The 19,804-nt window shown below is 52.7% G+C and overlaps 2 protein-coding genes across 2 annotated transcripts; both read right to left on the reverse strand.

Annotated features, from left to right (window-relative positions):
• Positions 1-8,179: 8,179 nt before the first annotated feature.
• Positions 8,180-10,598, reverse strand: LOC104513840. Its single transcript, XM_010157322.1, has 2 exons — positions 10,591-10,598; positions 8,180-10,274 (listed from the first exon to the last, which is right to left on the reverse strand). The coding sequence occupies exons 1-2, from the start codon at positions 10,596-10,598 to the stop codon at positions 8,180-8,182; spliced, it is 2,103 nt and encodes a 700-aa protein (XP_010155624.1).
• Positions 10,599-11,199: 601 nt separating this feature from the next.
• Positions 11,200-18,644, reverse strand: IL4R (interleukin 4 receptor; the record flags this gene model as incomplete). Its single annotated transcript, XM_010157323.1, has 6 exons — positions 11,200-11,369; positions 12,094-12,250; positions 12,857-13,011; positions 14,035-14,189; positions 15,051-15,192; positions 18,539-18,644. Coding segments are annotated over 6 exons (885 nt in total), but the record flags the coding sequence as incomplete, so codon positions are not given.
• Positions 18,645-19,804: the final 1,160 nt, after the last annotated feature.

The following is a 19,804-nucleotide window of genomic DNA, read 5'->3' on the forward strand; positions in this document are numbered from 1 at the left end:
GGCACAGCACGGCCCAGCCAGGCAGCCTGGGATGGTCAGCCCTTACCCAGGCTCCTCGGGGCTCCTCGGATGCCCTAAGGGAAGTCACAGGTCTGGAAGAGTCACGGCTGGTGAGTCGAAGCGCAGTATGTTTTTATAGCAGCTAAAGACCAAAATAAACCCCATCCCTCGGGCAGGCAAGGACGCAGCAGTCGCAGGCCATAGGGGACATCAGCCTGTCAGAAGATGATCAGGACAGGCGGTCCCAGCTCCGTATTGAGCAGCAGCAGCTGCCTCTCATGTACTGATATTTGAAAAACAGTCAGGAGCTTACTGCTCCCAGCATACATAGCATCTGTTGGAACAGGAAGGAGAAATACAGATTTGAAAGGCTGCTGACCCTGCCCTGGAGCAATGAATACAGCCATGGGGAAACCACCAGTAACAGTGCAAGAGAGAGCATCCCTGATTTCTATGCTGACACCCAGGCAGGAGCGAGGTGAGGAGACATTCCCAGGAGATGGTAAGAGTGTTAACAACATGCCAGAGTGTTTAAAAAAGGAAGTAGGGTATTCCAGGCTGTAACACAAGTCAGCAGGTCTAAACCAAAACTATCAGAAAAGCTCACATGGGATTCAGTTAATAGACAACAAAGAGATAATAACACAGAATAATTGCAGCCTAAGCAGTTATACAGAAAATAATAGCACAACAAGCAATTCTTCCATTTTAACAAGTTAAGATTGAGAAAGAGGCGTTCCCCTGCACAAATAATGCTGCTACCACACCTTGCAGGGCCCTGTGTAACCACAGCAAAAGCTGCACCACGGTCCTGGTCTGTGATCCTCACAAGAGAAAGATACCACTAACTGCCTGGGAGATGTCGAACTTAGCTGCTCAGCCTCACTGACCCTGTGCTACCCCACACTGCACCCGTCAGCGACAACCTCCACAACCCACAGGCAGCACCACCTCAGACAAGTCTTTTCTAGAAGCTTGGGCCTGACACCATGGCTGTACGTGACCCACAAAGCATGTAGAAGGACAACTCACAGAATCATGGAGTCTTTTAGGGTGGAAAATACCTTTAAGACCATCAAGTCCAACCATTAAGCCAGCACAGCCCAGCCCACCCTAAAACATGTCCCTGAGCACCACATCCACACAGCTCTGAAATCCGTCCCGGGATGGTGACTCCCCCTGTCCCTGGGCAGCCTTCCAATCCTGACAGCCCTTTTCAGAAAGGAATTTCCCTGATATCCCATCTAAACCTCCCATGGCACAACTTGAGGCTGCTTCCCCCTGTCCCATCACTTGTCACTTGGGAGAAGGGACCGACCCCCCTCTCTGCACCCCCCTTTCAGGGAGCTGTAGGGAGCAATAAGGTCTCCCTGAGCCTCCTCTTCTCCAGGCCCCACTCCCTCAGCTGTTCCCCATGGGAATTGTGCTCCAGCCCCTTCCCCAGCTCCGTTCCCTTCTCTGGACACGCTCCAGCCCCTCAAGGTCTCTTGCTGTGAGGGGCCCAAACTGACCCCGGGATTCGATGTGCAGCCTCCCCAGTGCCCAGCACAGGGGGACGATCCCTGCCTGGGTCCTGCTGGCCACACTGGCCCCCATGCCAGCCAGGATGCCACTGGCCTTCTCTTCTCTAGGAGAGAGAATTAGTGACACTTGCAGTTATCAAGTTCATGATGCGGTGTAAAAGGCCAACACAAACAGCACAACCTCTGTATTTTCTACCTGCCACAACAGAATTAAACCAGCATCTTCAGCATCATTAAAGATACAGACCTGGTAGAACCCTGGGGTCAGAGGCACCTCTACGGGCTGGCGACATTTCGGAGGAAGATAATCATATATTACGATAAGTAGTGAGTAAAAAATGGCAGAGGACAGCTGAGACATGAGTAACAGTGTGCTACTGGAAGGGAAAGCAATAGAAGAAACCACCTTAAAGTTCAGGAAATGGGGTAAAATATGAATGAGCCGGGCAGAAAGCGGAGGTGTTAGTCAGCAAAGCAGCAGGTATAAAAACAAGAGACGCAGCCGGCAGCTGTGAGCTGACGCAGGATGCTGCGCGGGGGGGTGAGCGTTGCTTTCTGTCAGGGGATGCTGAGAGTCACCTACAGAGACCCCGGCACCCTACCCCACACCTCCCTTTTGCCTTTGCCACTTGTCTATGGCCACGCTGGGCTCAGCCCGTTGCTTTCCCCGGGCACGTGGGGTCCGGACCCGCTCTGCAAGCGGGCTGCGACGGGAGGACGCCACGCGGGCTCCTGCCAGAGGGAGCGGGCTTACCTTCGCCGAGCTGTGACCACGTACGTGCTGCTCACACGGGGATCGCACGAAGCCTCCTATCTTCTCTTCGGAAATCACCAGATACATGCTGGTAAACAGAAACAGGAATGACTGTGCCTGTAACTTGCCCTGACCATCTGGAACAGAAACCCACAGCCCTGCTCAGGCTCAGACCCACCACCTCGTCTGCCCACAGAAAGCTTGCCCACCGCACCCCCTCCTCTCGGCACCTCGACCCCTCCGGACAGCCCGCAGCCGCTCTGGCCCCTGTGCATCAGAGCCCCGTCCCCAGCGGGCTCCTGCAGCTGCAGCAACATCAGCCTGTTCATCTGGCGTGGCCCCTCCTCGCCACCCTCCCCATCAGCCATCCTTGGCCTGGTCCCAGCTCACACCTTCCATGCCTGTCTTTCCAAGGGGCACTGACCCGCAGGCGTCAGCGAGCTCGTCCCATGGCACCCACTGGAGTCGGTGCTGCCGGCAGGACTCTGCTCCTTCACCCGGGTTGGCAGCAACCCACCCATTTCACCCCAAGACCACTGGCTTGGCCCCAGACCTCCACCCGCAGGGGTGCACGTAGGCCAGGGCCCTGTCCCGGCATTGCGCTACTGATGGAGAACCTCACCGGGGCACCCTGGCTCGGTGACCACGGCCACCAACCCTCAGCGAGCCCCTCCCATGCTGCTGGGCCACCCGCTCTGCCAGTGGCCTTCCACACTGGGTGGGACAGCCAGGAATGGGCCTGGGGCGGGCGGTGACAAACCGTGTGCTGCTGAGCCACCAGAGATGGTCCAGCAGCGCTGCTGGCCCCGTCCCAAACCACAGCGCACAGCCCTAACACCCGCCGGCAGGGCCATGCCCTGCTGCAGGAGAAAGGGCAGGAGGGGGTGCAGCAGGGACCAACGGGCAGAGTTTATGAGAAGCACCTTGCAAGCACATAGAGACAAAACATGTTTTCACGGAAACAGATTGCTCCAAAGCAAGCAGTGTTTAAATAACATCTAAACACCTTTGTGCGTAGAGAAGCCAAAAGGGTGGGTGAGACTTCGTTGGGGCAGTCCCAGCTTTGTGGAGCTGCATCTTTGCTATGATGCTGGTGGGAGTTCGTTGTAGGGTGGCAGAAGGCAGGAGCTTGGGTTTTTTTAGGCTAAAAAACCCAGAATGTGGGGTTATTTGCTCCACTGGAACACAGGGACTAATGTGATGAAGTTGTGCCCCTTTGGTGTGTCTGCATCGCAGTCGGCACGGGCAAACCTTCACAGTGCTCAGCAAGAAGAGCAGCCTGGAGATAGTTGTACAGAGCGCAGGGGCCGGGGGATTCCGTGTTCTCCAGTGGCTTTGGTTGTGGTGGGAGGCTCCTGCTTGAACGAGGAAGCTGCACGGGTGCCCTGCTGCTGTTGTGTGAGCAGCGGGCACAGCCCCGTTTCCACCCTCCTTACCCTGCTGCGTGTGGCCCTTGGAGGGTGATGTGCTGGGTGCAGCGGGAGGCCACAGCAGCGCCGTGTAATGCACCAACTGGAGACAACTGGGGCTGGTCCTTCCCGCAGGGGAGCACAGTGAAGGCTCTTAAGTCATGGGAACAGCACGGCTGGCCTGACCAGAAGTTGGAAGAATCCTGGCTGCTTCCAGAGGAGACGGGTGTCTGCTGCCGGGGCCCAGCACAGCTCAGAGCGAGGCCATGGAATAGGCAGCACATGCTACATTCTGGTTCCTAATTCCTACCCCTGTGCAGGAAACAAGGCACTGGTGGCTCTGTGCCACGCTCATGTTGTGGAGGAACATGCTGGGTGCTCCTGGAGCCCCTCAGCCTGGCAGGGGGGAGCAACAAGCCTTTAAACCCCACGCCTGTGGGTTACGCGCTGGTCAGTGAGCGCGGCACAGAGCGCCGGAGCCAGCTCCTCGAGGCACCGCTGGCTGCTTGCCACGGGCCACAAGCATGGACTTCAGAGCCACGGCTGTGTGGCCCACAGCAGCTCTCTGGAGCACCTCGACAGGAACCAGGGCTGGTTACGGCCCTGGCTGGGTGTGGAAATTCTACCCCCAGAAGGCAGTGCAGAGCTTTCACACCCTGTTGGAACTCTTGCTGCTGTGTGGGTGGCTCACTGCAAGCGAAACCAGCGGTGGCGGAGCTGGGGAGAAGCAGCCAACCTCAGACTCTTCAGCTTATGGCAAATTCCCCCATGTCTAAGAGCTGGGGGAACAGCAGCGAGTAGGAAAGTCCCAGCGATGTTAGTCACTGGCTCAGTCATCGTCAAGCAGAGGACAAACACCGTGCTGCTAAGAATGCCCTGCTCTGATCCCACGGAGCACAGCCAGGAGCATGGCAGCGGCCGAGCCATCACTGGACTGGGACGGGAGCTCCTCCGGACGCCTGCCATGCTCCAAGGACTGGGGCAGGTCGAGCACAGTCACCCTCTTGAAGCAAGCTGCCGGTCACGGGCTGGTACCACGGCTCTTGCCATTGCAATTGCCCCTCTGCATTCGGAATGCAGAATTTCAGGTCTCCCGCACAGATGGTCAGAGGTTTTTAGAAAATATCTCTCTCTCTCTCCGAGGAGACCTTATTGCAGCTTTCCAGTATCTGAAGGGGCTACAAGGGTACTGGGAGAGGACTTTTTACAAGAGCCTGTAGTGATAGGACAAGGGGTAATGGGTATAAATTGAAAACAGGGAGGTTTAGATTAGATGTCAGGAAGAAATTCTTCACAGAGAGGGTGGTGAGGCACTGGAACAGGTTGCCCAGAGATGTTGTGGATGCCCCATCCCTGGATGTCTTCAAGGCCAGGCTGGATGAGGCTGGGAGCAACCTGGTCTAGTGGAAGGTGTCCCTGCCCATGGCAGGGGGGTTGGAACTGGATGATCTTTAAGGTCCCTTCCAACCCAAACCATTCTATGATTCTATGATTCTATTCTGGCTAAGAGCAAAAAAAGAAGGAATCGTCTGCTCCTCTCCCTGTGCCACAGCAGTCAGCTCCCCCATCCACCTGGGGCTGCAGCCAGTTTTCCTTCTCTTTAGTCCTGCAGTCTTGCTGCAGGGGTAGAAGGTGGCTGTGTGGAAATTTCCACGGTATAGGAAGCCATGAAGGGACAGGATGTAAGCAGGACAGCACAAGGGACAGAGCCAAGCCCCTTTGGCCAGCAGAGACGTGGAGCTCAGCTGCACAGCATTGCTGGTGCTGCTGATGGCTGCCACCAGCCACGCTGGGAAAACACACCGGGAACGGCAATCTGGTTAGGTGTTAGCGAGGTACCTGGAAGGTGCCCCCTCCCTCCCTCGCCTGCTTTTTCCTTGGCTTTGGAGCAATCTGCTTTGAGGGGCGACAGTCCTGCCCCTGAGAAGTGGACGGGCTCATGGGTCTCGCTGCGCTGCTCGTCAGTTCACGCCGAGGTGCCGCGTGGTTGCGATGCCGTGGTTCAGTCGGAGGGGCCGTGTGGGCTGGGGGCTGTGACACCCGATGGGAACTGCCAGCGTGAGGGGGCTGCCTGGCTCAGCAGCACGGGGAGAAAAGGTACAGCTCTGGGTAATGCGTGATGCTGCTACAGCACCCTGCAGGAGGGGAAATGCCTGCGTGCACATGCCTGTGCATTGTCCAGGCACAGCTCCCCTGAGAGTTAGCCAGAAACACCTATTCCCTGTGAAAGCAACTGCATGCAAAATTGCACCCTCGGGAAGCAGCTCTGTCAGAGCTGGAACACGAACTGCACGCATCAGGCTCCCCAGGGAGCTTCCTACAGAAGAGACAGGGCGGGGGGAAAGCAAGCTGTCCGCCCAGCCTCTGCTCACTAAGGAGCTTTGTCACAGAATTCCAAGCAGAGGTAAGCCTTAGGGAGCAGGGTGCTGGAGTCACAACCCCCTCCTTTGCGTCTCTCACCCTGGTCCTTTGGCCACGTCACTGCTAGAACGCATCACCTCAAAGAACTTGTTTTCTTTGCAGCTGATGATGGATAAGCACTTGGACACCCTCGCACCCCGCCTGAACGGCACAGGGGCCCAAAGCAAGATGCAGAGACAAGTTACAAGCTGCACCCTAAATTAAATTGTCCCTACCCCCAAGAACTTGACCTCACATCCTCAAGCTCCTGCTCTACACTAGTCTCACCCTCGTCTCGTGGTTATCGTTCGTTTTCCACAGGCAGTGACAAACCTCGTGGCTGGGGCATCTGCCAACTGCTGTTCCGTACAGGTGCGTGTGTCCGAGGAGCCAAAGTTCAGAAAGAAGAGGAAGAAAAAAGGCAAGGCTGTGGCACTCACTGCAGAATCATAGAATGGTTTGGGTTGGAAGGGACCTTAAAGATCATCTAGTTCCAACCCCCCTGCCATGGGCAGGGACACCTTCCACTAGACCAGGTTGCTCAGGGCCACATCCAGCCTGGCCTTGAAGACATCCAGGGATGGGGCATCCACAACATCTCTGGGCAACCTGTTCCAGTGCCTCACCACCCTCTCCAGGAAGAATTTCTTCCTGACATCTAATCTAAACCTCCCTGATTTCAATTTATACCCATTACCCCTTGTCCTATCACTACAGGCTCTTGTAAAAAGTCCTCTCCCAGTACCCTTGTAGGCCCCCTTCAGATACTGGAAAGCTGCAATGAGGTCTCCTCGGAGCCTCCTCTTCTCCAGGCTGAACAAGCCCAGTTCTCTGTGTATCACAACTAGCTTCTCCTGAGCTGGGAATACACACCTACTTTTCCCAGGAAACCCTTCTGCTCATGGTAAGCGGGGCTGCCAATACGTGGCTGGCAGCCAGGTGAGAAAGGTGTGGGGGCGGTGATGGCAAGTGGGTAGTAAATGGCATTGTAATGAGGCTGACGCTGGGTACAGGCCTCCACTCGCCCAGCAGCCTCACAAAACCACCTGAAAACTACCAAAACCAGGTGCTACGATCAGCAGTTCTGTCCTGGTATGAGCCCTCTGCTAGCTGACAAGGATGTCCTTGGAGGGTCCCAGCCTTGAGGAGTGGAGCTGCTGTCTGCAGCACGCACAGGCTGGCCCCGGGGGTGGCAGGTTGGCACACCTCCCCGGCAGCCCTGGAGCCAGCCCCAAGTCAGCTGATCTTACTTCCCATCATGGAAGCCTGGAATGGATCCTCCCGAAGGGACTTCTGATTCCAATTTACAAAACTTACCCAAGAAGCATATGCTGCCTTCAGGCTGCAGGCGTGATTCCCATTACGGAACAACTGCTCCATGCGTTTTGGGAGCCTGACCATAGGCTGGATAAGCTTCCGGGGAAAACACTGCTGAGGAATGTCTGATGCCACATGAACTAACTCTGCTTACTCCTACAGAGTAAGAAACTGTAGCATCAGTGACAGCATTGCTTAACCCCAAACGACAATGATCTATTAATAAATCATTTATTAAATATGATTTAAGACAGGTCTTGACTGAGCAAGTATAGAAACACATACCCCGTGCTGGGGGTAGGCACACAGGACGGCCCTTCCCCCAGGAGATCACGGAAGCTGTGTGACGCTGTCACCGCAAGTCAGCCCCTTCCCTTCCACCTGAACCTATGCCCCACTGCCAGGTACGCCAGCACCTTCCCCACAACCTCCCTGGGCTTCCCAAGCCACACGGAGCCAAGGCAACGCCCTGGGAGCTGCCCTAAGGACTCCACTTCCAGCAGCTGCTGCTCATGGTTACAGACAATCACGGCCCGAAAACTTCTGCTCTGGGTTCGCCCCACGGCCTGAGCTGTGGCTGCCATGAGGGGCTAACCCCCAGTACGGCCCGGGGCCTGCGTCACATACCGGCTGCCCGCCCTGCAGCGGGCAGGAGTTTGAGAGCCCCCCAAATCCACGTCTGGCCTGCGGCAGCCCTCACTCCAGGCAGGGTGGGAAGAACAAACAACTATTGGATTTGCCATCAGTCTGGCTCGGTTCAGCCTCGGCAAGTGTGGCTAGGCCACCTGCATGTAGCTGTTGTCCTCCTGGGCAAGGGCTTGCAGGAGTTTCAGTTTTTTCTCATTCTTTCTGTGGTTTTCCCTCAACAGTTCTAAGGGTCTTTGTTCCGGCCTGGAACCCTCACTGTGAATGGCTTGAGAGTCCGGGCAGGGGTTAGCCGCAGAAAGAGGAGGGGGTAACTTCTCGGAGGCCAGGAGCTCCGCAGCTTTCCTTTCCCAGTGTAGCCCAAAGCTGGCCAGCGGTGGCTCTGGAAAGCTGGCTGCTGAGCCGCGCCTCCTGCTCGCCACACGCTTCACCTCCTCTTCATTCTCCCCGGCGTCTCCAAGGTTCCCCGGGCAGTCGTGAGCGCGGCCGTGAAGGGCAGTATTTACGCTGTTCCTGCCGCTCCCTTGCCCTCCTTCAGCAGGGCAGTCCCAGCTGCCAGGTTCTGTCCCCTTTACAGTCCTCTCTCTGCTGTTAAACTCTTGGCTGTTCAGCTCCAAAAGACGCAACAGCTGATGGGCTCTGCTGGCATTTCCACCTCTGCTGTCTCCAGACAGCTCACCAGAGCTGACCCAGAGGCTGCCGTCGCTGGGCTGCGTGACCTTCTCACCAGAGGCGAAACCTGGGACAGTGCCGCACTCCAAATCCTGTACAGTTAAACACACGTGGTCGCCTGCCCCCTGCTCAGGTTCACAGACTGCGGTACCCAGGGGGGTTTCTCTCAAATTGCTGTAGGAAAGATGAATGCTGGGTTCCTGTAGTGACCGAGAGGGAACCTCCCTGTCACTGTCATAACACCTATCATGATGTTTAACTGCATCATCAAAAGGTCGATAACCAGATGGCTGAGGTTCAGTGGGGCAAGAAATCCTGTTTTCTTTCTTTTGAATGTTCTGATATGTCACTTGCTTAGGGATTTCTTCCTCCGGGTGGGAGGCTGAAGCACTGGCATTTGCATGCGTGAAGAAAGATGGAAAATCAGTATGTTCTGAACAAGGGTTTGGAAAATCAAGCTCAGTGCAGGGAGATGTGTGGTTGGTGTAACTTGTCTGATTGCCAGGGGGTCGATAAATTTGGTCTCTGCAGCTGAGTTCTGGTGTCTCTGAAAACTGCGGCAAGGGTGGTGAGGAGCACGTGTCATCAAGAGTCAGGCTGCTGTTAGCCACAGACTCAGACACGAGGGTGTCAAAGCTCTTGTAGGCCGAGGCACAGGGCTCCGCGGACGGAGACAGGAGGGTGTCAAAGCTCTTGTAGGCCGAGGCACGGGGCTCCGCAGACAGAGACATGAGGGTGTCAAAGCTCTTGTAGGCAGAGTTACACAGCCCCAGGGATGGAGACACAGGGCTATCAACACTCTTGTACGCAAGGTCACTTATTCTGTCTTTTTTGGTCCCAAAGGATGGTTTATTTGGAGATTGCTGGATCAGGACACATGAGTCGTGCTGACTTTCAGAACTGGATGGAAAAAGGCTTTGACAAACCGTATGTTGAAGATCTCTTGCATCCAGAGAAGCAGAATTTATGCTGGAGCTCCGATAGCCAGATTCAAAGGATTCTTCCGACTCCTGTGACTTCCTGCTGGCCGTACTACAGTTGTAGTCATCCTGAGAGGCTTCGGAGAGAAGGGAGACTGTATGAGAAACATCACACGGCTGCTCACTCCAGGCTGCGCTTTCTTTGGGATTTTGCTGTGGTGGATTTTCTGACCCATGTTTCTCAAAGGTTTTACTCTCACCCATCATGATGTGTGGGTCTTTATTGTCTGGGATGTTTTCATCTGCCAGAAGCTCAAGGAACATGCTAGCAAGTGCGTCGTTGTGTTCAGCATGCTCCCTGAAAGCACCGCCACTGCTCTCACAAGGCTCAAACGTGGTGACCTGCTCGCTGGTCTCCTCCTGGCCCCCAGCCTCAGCATCTGTCACACATTCACAGATTTCTATGGACTCTTCAACCAGAACTGTCTCGGGGGTTAAAACTGCGCTCCTGCCTTTTGGAAACCACTCTCCAAACTTGCTGTGGCAGCTGCAAGACTTCTCATCGCTTCTGATGTGATCTTTTCCCTTGAAGCTTTGGCTTGACAAACTTTGAGCCAGACAGTTCTTGCAGCTTCTGTTTTTAGAAGTCAAAAGGAAAAAGACAGTTAATGTTTATGGAATAGGAAACTATTTCATGCTGTAAAACAGATTATTTTTTTCCTTTATCTCACTTACATTTGGTTTTCCAAATGACTCGGCTTTAAGTCATGGAAAGGGAACTTCATTTCATCAATGTAGCACAAGACTGAAAACTAATAAAGATAGAAATGAGATTTAGGACAGAGTGAACTGCATTTAGTATGCCCTGTGCTAGCCAGACAACAGCACTTAGTACCTATTCTACTTCTGGTGATCAGGAAAAGGTATTTTTTGCAAAACCTTTAAATTACCTTGACATTTTTGATGACCAAATGGCTCTTTGCTGGATTTGGGATTTGGTCCCACCATTCTTTCTTCACTCTGCAAGGGAAGAATGAAAATAGTTTGCTTTGACTGCGTTTTGGCTTTCGCAGCGTAGGCTTCCGTCTTCCTTTGTTCCCCCCACTCAGCCGTCGGCACCGCAGCAACAGGAAGTGCTGGTTCTGTGCATCTCCCAGTGCTGCTTCTCACTGAGCTCGTGCAAAGATGTCTGTGTGTTTGGTGCGTGACTGCTCTGCACAGCCACAGCCACATGTTCTCCTAATTGTGTCTGGAATGATGTGCACAGCAGACAGGATGCGCTTTCCCATTACTGCTGAAGAGATTAAAAAGAAACACACATGCTTCACCATCATTACTGAACCCCAGCAGAGACTGGGGTCCAAAACTGACAAATCCCATCCCTGCACCCTGCCTTGGACGCCGTAACAATCCCATATTGGTAAGATGAATAGAGCATATTCAGTTATCTGTTCAGAAAACGACAGCGCAACTGATCAGCACCTACGAAACGTTTGCTCATGAGAGCGAGATAAAGGGTTTGGAAACCAAAACATTAGATTCCAGTCCCAGACATTCAGTTAGTCAACAGCAACACTGATATCTGCGCAACTGCTACCCTGCGCGAGCCGTGAGCAGCACGATACGTACTTGGTGAAGCCGAAGTAACAAGTCACAGACACTGCCAAGATGAGTATGCAGGACACGGGCACAGCCAGCTGCAGAACGTCTTCAGCCGTTACCTGGTAATCTTCAAACAGACACGCACGTCACGCGTGCGGATAAACACAAGTACAGGCAACGCAGAACTCCTTGCTGCCCTTCTGCACCTTAAAACATGCCCCCTCAGAGGATGTGAAACAAGGGCTGCAGCAGACAGACGCAGCACACGCACAGGCTCCGGCGCGGCTTGTCTGGAAGACCAGCGCCGGTACCGCGTCAGTCGCTGCGCGTGCCAAATGTCAGTTCTGGGGACAAACCTGTCACACAGTCCCTAAAATGGCATAGTCATCGCCACTGCAGGGTGGATATGCTGCTTGTCCTCTCTGTTGCTCTTCAGACCCTGGGACGGTTAACCATTGCTCAAGTTTGCAACCTAAACACTCCTGTTCACTTACGCCCACTTGCTCTCACGTCAGCGTGCTTTAGTGTACGTGTTTGCTCTTCCCTGGTGTCTACTTCATGAAATGTTTATAGAGAACATACATATCGCCCTTCAGCCTTTTTTTCCACAAGGCTAAGCAATCCAACTTCCCCTGGCCTTCTCTTCCTCAGTTGCCTCAGGGGTTGCCTTTTTAGGTTTAGTCTCTCTGGAAGCCTTTACAGACGTACCCACAACGCGTTCAAGAGGATGACGGTGATTCCATGGCTCTCCCCTCCGCGGGGCATACACAACAGGGGTCAAAACACCACACCACAGGGGTCATACCACCACACCGCCCTTTTGTCAAGCTGCTATTTGCTCCAACACTTACCGTAGTGAAATTCAACTCCCTCGCTCCACTCACTCCAGTAGGCCGGGTAGTCCGTGTAGTTGCACCGTACAGTCGCAATGTAGTCGGAGCCTCCTCTCAAGGAGCTTGCAGTGATTTCAAAGCTTTTGGCCTGGTAGTTAATTGCTTTTACAGAAACCTGAAAAGAAAGCGAGCAAGTTCACTTGGCTTTTCTTATGAGGTGAAGGGACAGTGACAGCAGTTAAATAACAATAGTGTGGTGCGTTTCCGTGACCTTTCCCAAATAAGTAAATGGATGAGTACACCTCATCTGCTGTGTGAGACTCCGTTTTGTTGCCGTGAGTGGGTGGTTTTTCTGACATGCCAACATGCATGTTCTTCCCCTGCTAGAAGCAGCCCAGCCCGGAAGGGCTGGATTGATCCCGAGGGTGTCTGAAATGCCTCATGTCTGCCACAGCGTCACAAACAGCCTCCAGCTTCCTCATGTTGATGGAGCAAATGGAGTTCAGGGAACAGCAGCATTCTACTTTCAACCTCTGCCCTGCCTACTGTGAGCAGCAGACTGTTTTGGGGTGGCAGTCAGGAGAGCTTTAGCCCTTTAAAGCTCAGCTGAACCACCCTGGGGCAATGTGACCTGTGGCGTGTGCGATCAGGAACACGGTGGGACTTGCCCCTGCTGGCCCTTACAGCGCTATTCAGAAAATGGTTTCATGACTTTTCAGAGGATTTCTTAAACCTGAAATCTCCAGAGAGACAGAAAAAGAAGAGAATGGCTGTCTCTTACCTCCGCTGGGTGCTGCTTCCTCCAGTACTTCACTTCATAGACGACTGGCTGTCCAAAGAGCATGGATGAAGGAGAGTAGCTCTCCTCCCAGCTCAGATTGAAATTACCATTTTCAGCTTTCTCAATGGCAAGATTTTTGGGGGCCCTTGGCTTAACTGTATGTGGAAAAAATACAGTTAAGGAGAACATGGCAATGGGAAAGCACTTATGGAGACATGCAGAGAGACAAACATTCACCAGAGACCAGGACCTCACCACAGTCAATGCACCGAGCCCTTTTCACTGTGCTGTAGCACAGGGATGTAGAGGCCAAAACAGAGCAGCTGCAAGGTATGCATTGACAAGCTCTGCATCTTCCAGCTGGCTGAAAAAAAGGGAAGTTCAACCTTTTGGTGCACTGGATGCAGCCTTCAGCCTGGAAAAATGGGAACAAGCTGTGCCCTCAGAACAGCGGGCTCTGCTGTGCAGTAGGCACAGGCTCCTGACAGCTGCACAGCCAGGCATTCCAGGCTCCTGCTGCTTCGAAGCCGTTGCCAGCTCCTGCTTCCTCTGCTGCTAAGCAGCAGTGACGAAAGGAATCAGCTAGCCATGCAGACAAACGCCTGCCCAAGGGATGCGAACGATTCCTCGGAGGGTTGAGGTGGCGTTACGAAGAAGCACACTGTTCTATCAAAGCAGGTGCCCACAGAGAGACACGAGCTGTATCGATGCTCTGTCCTGTGAGAGAGGGAGCGATTGGCTGTCTACCACTGGTTGTTACAATCCACAGCAACGACTGTAAAACTCTGCTCAGGAGCATGAAAAAAACCAGAGTATGACAGAGACCAGAATGGAAGACATTCCAGCAGGGATAGCCTGGTGTCCTTCCAGAACCTGGAAGTAGCAACTTCTTCATCCTTGTAAATCCAAGTAAAATGGATCCATTTCATCCAAGTAAAATGCAGTGAAGAAATGTCTAAGCCCCCAAACTGCTGATGGCTGGCACCAGAGAGGATACAGCAAGAGGACAAATCACTCTCATCTTGCCCCATTAATTACACCCTAAGCCAAATGGATGTTGTGCTGAGGCCAGCGTGGCCCTCTCCGCCTCTGCTAAGGAAAACTCTTCCAGTGACACAAATGAGAACGCAGCCAGGCTGGAGCAGGATGGCCCAGTGACAAAGTAAAGAGTTGCTTACCAACCAGGGCTGGTGTAACACTGCAATTCCACACATCGGTCCCGTTGAGCCGCAGAGTCAGAATATACGTGAGGCCTGATACAAAATACTTCGGACGTATTGTGCAAGTGCACGTCAAACTGCCTTTTCCACTCTCAGGGACACACACGCTGTTGCTGAAAAGCAGGCAGAAACGATGTGATGTTTAGTGGGCGCAGCACACTTTCTCGAGGTAAGATCAAGCTCACCGACATGCAGAGCTAATCAGATCTGAGACGAACGCTCAGTTCCTAGACACGTTCAGCCCAAACAAATCCAGACCAGAACTGTGCTCCCCAACACAACCTGCCACCCCCAAACTTCCCTTGGATATCTCCATCCTACAAACAAAAAACTGGACAGAAAGGTTCAGGATTGATCCCAAGAGGAAAAGTTAGCACCCTCTGTCACACTCCGCCTCTGAAGGCGCAGACTGCCAGCTGGCTAGGGCAGGAAGAGTTTACTGCAGTGTACAAAGTGAGGTTCTTCGGATGTCCATGTGGAGAAATCGTATGGAGAGGAACAGGAGAGCCCAGATGCATCTCCCTTCGTAGGAGACGAGGAGTGGCCCTGCAGCCGAACAGGGACAACGTTCCGTGCCTGAACAGGGAGTCTGACCGTGCGCAGAGGCAATCACGGGGCTCCGGGGGGTACCTTTCCCAGGCTGCAGACTGGGAAAACGAGGTAAGGTTTCTCCCGAGCGAGGTAAAACGTCACGTGAGATGGAGCTGGGTAAAGTCATGAGAATCCTACCACTCCCACGGGTAGGACTTGCTCCCTCCTTTGTGCTAAGGGGGCAGCGGGGTCTGCACGGCAGCAGAACACCAGGCAGAGCGTGCTGCTATTGCAGCCACCCGTTTCCCTCCTGCCAGGAAGAATGATCCGGATTACATTTACTCCCAGACACCCAGAGCAGAGGGAGGGAATCAAAGCTGATAATGGATACAGGATATCTGAAGTTCCAACAGTGATAATGTAACATCTTACTAAACACTTACGGCAATGACAGAAATTCACTCTTGTAGTAGAGCAGGAAGTCCCTGGAGCAATCGGTTTGTGCAGGCACCCTCCAGTCACAAACCAGCTCTTCGTCATAGTCGGTGAAGCACGCGAATTCCTGTACGTGTCCTGCAGCCATAGCTGGGGAGAAGCAGCAGGCAAGAAAACAGAGAATCAAAAGAATAAACTGGATTAAGCAGCAACATTAACTTTTCCATTTAGAGAGAGATACCAACCCCCTGGAAATGGAACGAAAGCATTGCTATTTTTTGTTTTCTGGGTAAATGAAGAGAGACATGTCACCAAAAGCCTCAACCTGGAGACAACATCTACAGTCTTGGAGAGGAAGGTCTGCAGTAGTAGTATTGAAATAGGAAGGCACAACTCATCAACAGTCTTCCAAGCATAGAAAATTCGATTCTGGTAGCTCTAGAACACATCCACATTTCATTCTAAACCAGCTTCCGCCGCCGTGTGAAGTACAAAGGGCTCAGAAGCCAAAACGCAGGTAATGAACTGAGTCAGACCGAGATCACTGCCCACAGGCACGTACTCCTGCTTTACCTACAAGGGTTGTAAGCTGCCCAAAAGCTTGCCCTCTGCCTCCCCAGAGCAGTTCCCCATTGCCTAGAAGATCTTCCTGACAGACCTTCTAGTACATGTGTTTTCTTAATTTCACTTGGTTTTCCTGCTCTGTCTTCTACTGTTCACTGTTATGACCGTGTTCGGAGACCTGGAGAGGAACAGAGTCCCACCGTTCCAGGCACTGAGGGTACAGAAAAGCCTGAAGCCTCAATGTTTGTGTCTGCAGTCTCTTTTCACTGGCAGTATTTAAGAAAAAAAATAGAAAACATTGATGAAAACACTGTTCTTAGAACTGGAAAGAGAAAAGGAATACACAATCCCCAGGATCTCTTCCGGTCCCATTTTCCATTATTCCACTGTGCTCCACGTGAGTGACACAAGGAACAGAGGAGGAGGAGCTGTGTGACGGTAAGATCACTGGAATGTGATCATTTCCAAACAAGCAGTCAGAAACAGCTAATACTTTTACCATCCCAGACACTTCTTTGCCTTCTTTGATGCCCAACCTCACTGTTACCGTAAACGTTGTTTCTCCCCTTTCTGGCACAAGGTGCACAGACCCCAGCCCTTCTCTCCTGCTCCACATCTCAATTCCCCGTAAAAGTGCTGAATAGCTTTGGCTAATTTTTAGATTCCCACTAGCTGACATCGCTCTGAGAGTTTGCTCAAGGATTCTGCTAGAAGCTTTCCGGGGCAATCTTCCCGGGGCAGTTCTGCGCATATGCCCAGCGCGTTGCTGCCTCTCCACTCCGGCCTGCTACGCTGCAAATTCAAGACAAACTCGCCAACAGCTCACACCCCGAAAGACCCTTGTCCTTCAGCCACTGCTGCCTCACAGGTTTATCCTTTCCAAGGGGTACCCCAGTTTCTGAGTACTCCTCCCAAGCAGAAACACCCGACTTCTTTTCATCCCTTCTGCATCTCTACTTGCGTTCTTCATGGCGACACAGCTTCTGCAGCCTCTGGCGCAGCACAGCACCCGCGGCGGTCAGACGCCTCTCACTGACACGTAACGTGCCACGGGCTGGACACCAGACCCCCGTGCCTCAACAGAAACCCGACTCAAACCCTGAATTGTTCAGTACTGTTAGCGTATGGCCTTTCACCCTCATTAAAAGCCACATCACTTTCACTTGCCTGTCCCAAACTAAGCTGACACCCAGCAGCCCTGGATGGCTCCAGTAAGCTCGGCCCCGTCAAGGAACCAGTTTAAAATTCTGTACAGATCATTCTGCAGACTCTGGTATGCTGGGAGCTCACGGCGGCAGTGGGGGTCAAACACCTAGTAACTGGAACAAACCAAACCATTTCCTAAGGCCAGCTATTCATCTGTCTCTCATAAGCCCCCTGGATGGCAGCACCAGACTCGGTTCCTTTTTGCTCTGTATGGTCCTCAACTGTCAAAAAACCCCAAGAATCATCAGAAGGGCAGCAAGACTAAATCTCTGCAACTAACAGTCACACTGCTCCTTTCTTTTGAAAGAGCCATTACCTGTTTGACAAGGGGCTGCTGTTTACACTTGGTTGCCATTTGTAGTTTCGTTAATATTCCTCTTGAAGAGGCACTTTTAAAGCAGTAGGAGCATCACCCTGCCCTTTTGGGAACACTTCAGTTAGATGAAGTCCTTCCTACTGTGGGAAGCAACGATGATTGGCAGCTTGACTTTATCTTCCCTTTCAGTGCCCTCATGCCTTTCCAGAACTCTAAATGGCCTTCTGTCTCCTTTTCCTCTGACCTTCACCCTGTTCCCTCTCTGCCATCCTTTTATTTTAAACCTCAGACACTTGAGAATTTCCTTCTGCCACCACACACGGGGCAGAGCTTGTTTTCAGTTCGTGTAGTTAAAAAAGGGAACTGAAATACGGCATTTCTTTTTTAATCCTCAACTAGAACACCATGCTGAAGAAACTTAGAACAGGCAGTTAACTAGAGAAAACACCTGTAAAATTAAACCTGGATAAAGATCCTTTTCAGAACGTGGGATTACCAGAGTACATGGCCCAGGCAACGCACCCTCCAAAACCTTGATCCGTCTCATCAGTTCAAACTGTGCCACTTCACAACACACAAGAAAGAAGCTAATAAACCTTCTGTGTAGGGACAGGCTATTTTAACTTTATTTAGTTTTGCTTTTGGAAAAAAAGAAGAGGAAACCAGGAGACTGCAGACTACTGCGAGGCTCCTTAAAACCTGCAGAAAGCAAAGTGTAAGGTTCCTTTTCCAGAGAATAAACACTCATTGTCATAAAACATGATTTTATATATCCAACTTGTCTTTGAAATCAAGTAAAAGTTGCAGGGAAAACAATGCTGCCACATTCAGGCCCTGCCAGCTGACCCTCAGGCAATAACCGTTAGCTCCCCAGCAGCACTAAGACCTAATGCAGCTCCACGTCCTGCCGGAGCAAACGGATGGGTAGTGAAGGACACCCAGGACATCCCGGACAGGCACAGCCAAGCTCGTGGTGTGCAGCAAGGGCCTGCACAGTCTGTTCCAAACCCATCCATGAAATCCTCCACCTGAGTCACCGCACACCCTGCAGAACCCACGTGGGCAGATGCCCTCCAACAGCAGCTCTACAGGCTCCATCCCGTCACCCTCCAGGTGCCGCGGGGCGGACGCTGCCCTTAGGAAAACAAGCAGAAGAGACAAACGCTTTCTGCTCCTGCGGGACTTGTACAGAGATGTGCCCCGGGCGCCGCTCAGCACCCTGCTTGCAGCAAGGTGTCCGATAGATCAGACAATGGGGAACCCGGGACCTGACCTTCCAAACCTCAGTTTTTCCGTCCTGCAAACTCCAGTTTCTTTTTGCCCATGTGGGAAAGGTCAATTAAAAAAAAAAAGTCTAGGGCCGTATTCTAGTCCATGGACATTTCTGACATCTGAGGAGGCACATTTTACATTGGTTCATGAGCGGTAACAGCGTGGCCGACTGGTCACGGGCAAACGCTGTTGATGAGAACTTCAGCACAGCAATCTGAACCACCGACAAACGTACCTTCGCTTGCTGCGTACAAGAAAAGGATCCAGAGGGTGTGCGGGGCAGCGCTCGGGAGTCTTGCCATCACTGACACTGTCCAGGTGCAGCAGGACAAGCTGTGCTGAAACTCTGCCAACAGAAAACATTATTGTAAGCTTACATCAGTGTCCTCGTTAGGGTAGATCTGCCTACCAGAGCCCCTGCAGTGCCTGATCCCCCCGAAGCTTGCTCTTGGAACTGCTTCTGCTTCTTGCAGAGTAACACAAATTACCTCGAAGAGGCTCCCGCACAGTTTCCGTTAGAGGATTCCAACTGACATCGGCAGTGGACTGACTCTTAGCTACTGGGAAAGCAAAGCTGCTAGCAGGGGATCCCAAACGGGTAAGCACCAGACCCCAACCTCTGACCATCAACACGTCACCAAAGCCCCATGATCCTTTAACTCTTCCAGCCATCTGAGCAGAACGAAGTGCCCGAGTAAAGCGTTTCCCCACATCCTGCCACCAGTGCCCTAGATATCAGCTTCTAGACACCGTGCTCCGCAAAGCCCTCCGAGCCTTCCCTCGGCAGAGAGCAGCTTTGTTCATCAGCCAGCACCAAGCAGGAGGCTGGAAAACACCCAGCCACGGCATAATCAGCCCCGCTTGGGAGAGGGATGGTCGTGCAGCTTTTACACGAGAGAAGTCTTATGTGCAGTGAAGCTGAGTAAGTAAGCTGAAAACAGATAAAATAATCTAAGACTTTCAAAAAGCGTATCTCCTCAAGATTTTTCTGCTGATGCAACGCAGCCACTTAGTGGAAGATCATGTTCTGGATGAGATGTGGCTACCAGCTGCTGTGTCGCTAGAAACGTACGTGATGCGTTTCAAATCCTGGCAGACTGGTAGGTGTGGGTGCTGACACGGAGTCACCATGACGTTGCGTCCAGTGTGAAGGATAAAACCCACTCAGCAGCACGTCGTGCGGTCATACACAACCCTTCTCCCCGTCCCTCGTGCCCTCACGTTTTCTAACGCCCGGCCCGGGACCAGCCGCTCCGCCGTGCTACAAACCTGCTAGCTCAGGAAAGGAGGAGTGACCTTTTGGGAGGATGCACGTGCGCACCGTGTGCGGGTACGGATGTGCCCCCCGAGGTGGGTACCACAGTCATAGCCCCAGTGACCCCTCTCAAGAGGGGGAGCCTGGAG

The sequence above is a fragment of the Eurypyga helias genome, unplaced genomic scaffold (assembly GCF_000690775.1).
Source record: "Eurypyga helias isolate BGI_N326 unplaced genomic scaffold, ASM69077v1 scaffold41818, whole genome shotgun sequence".
Taxonomy (NCBI): domain Eukaryota; kingdom Metazoa; phylum Chordata; class Aves; order Eurypygiformes; family Eurypygidae; genus Eurypyga; species Eurypyga helias.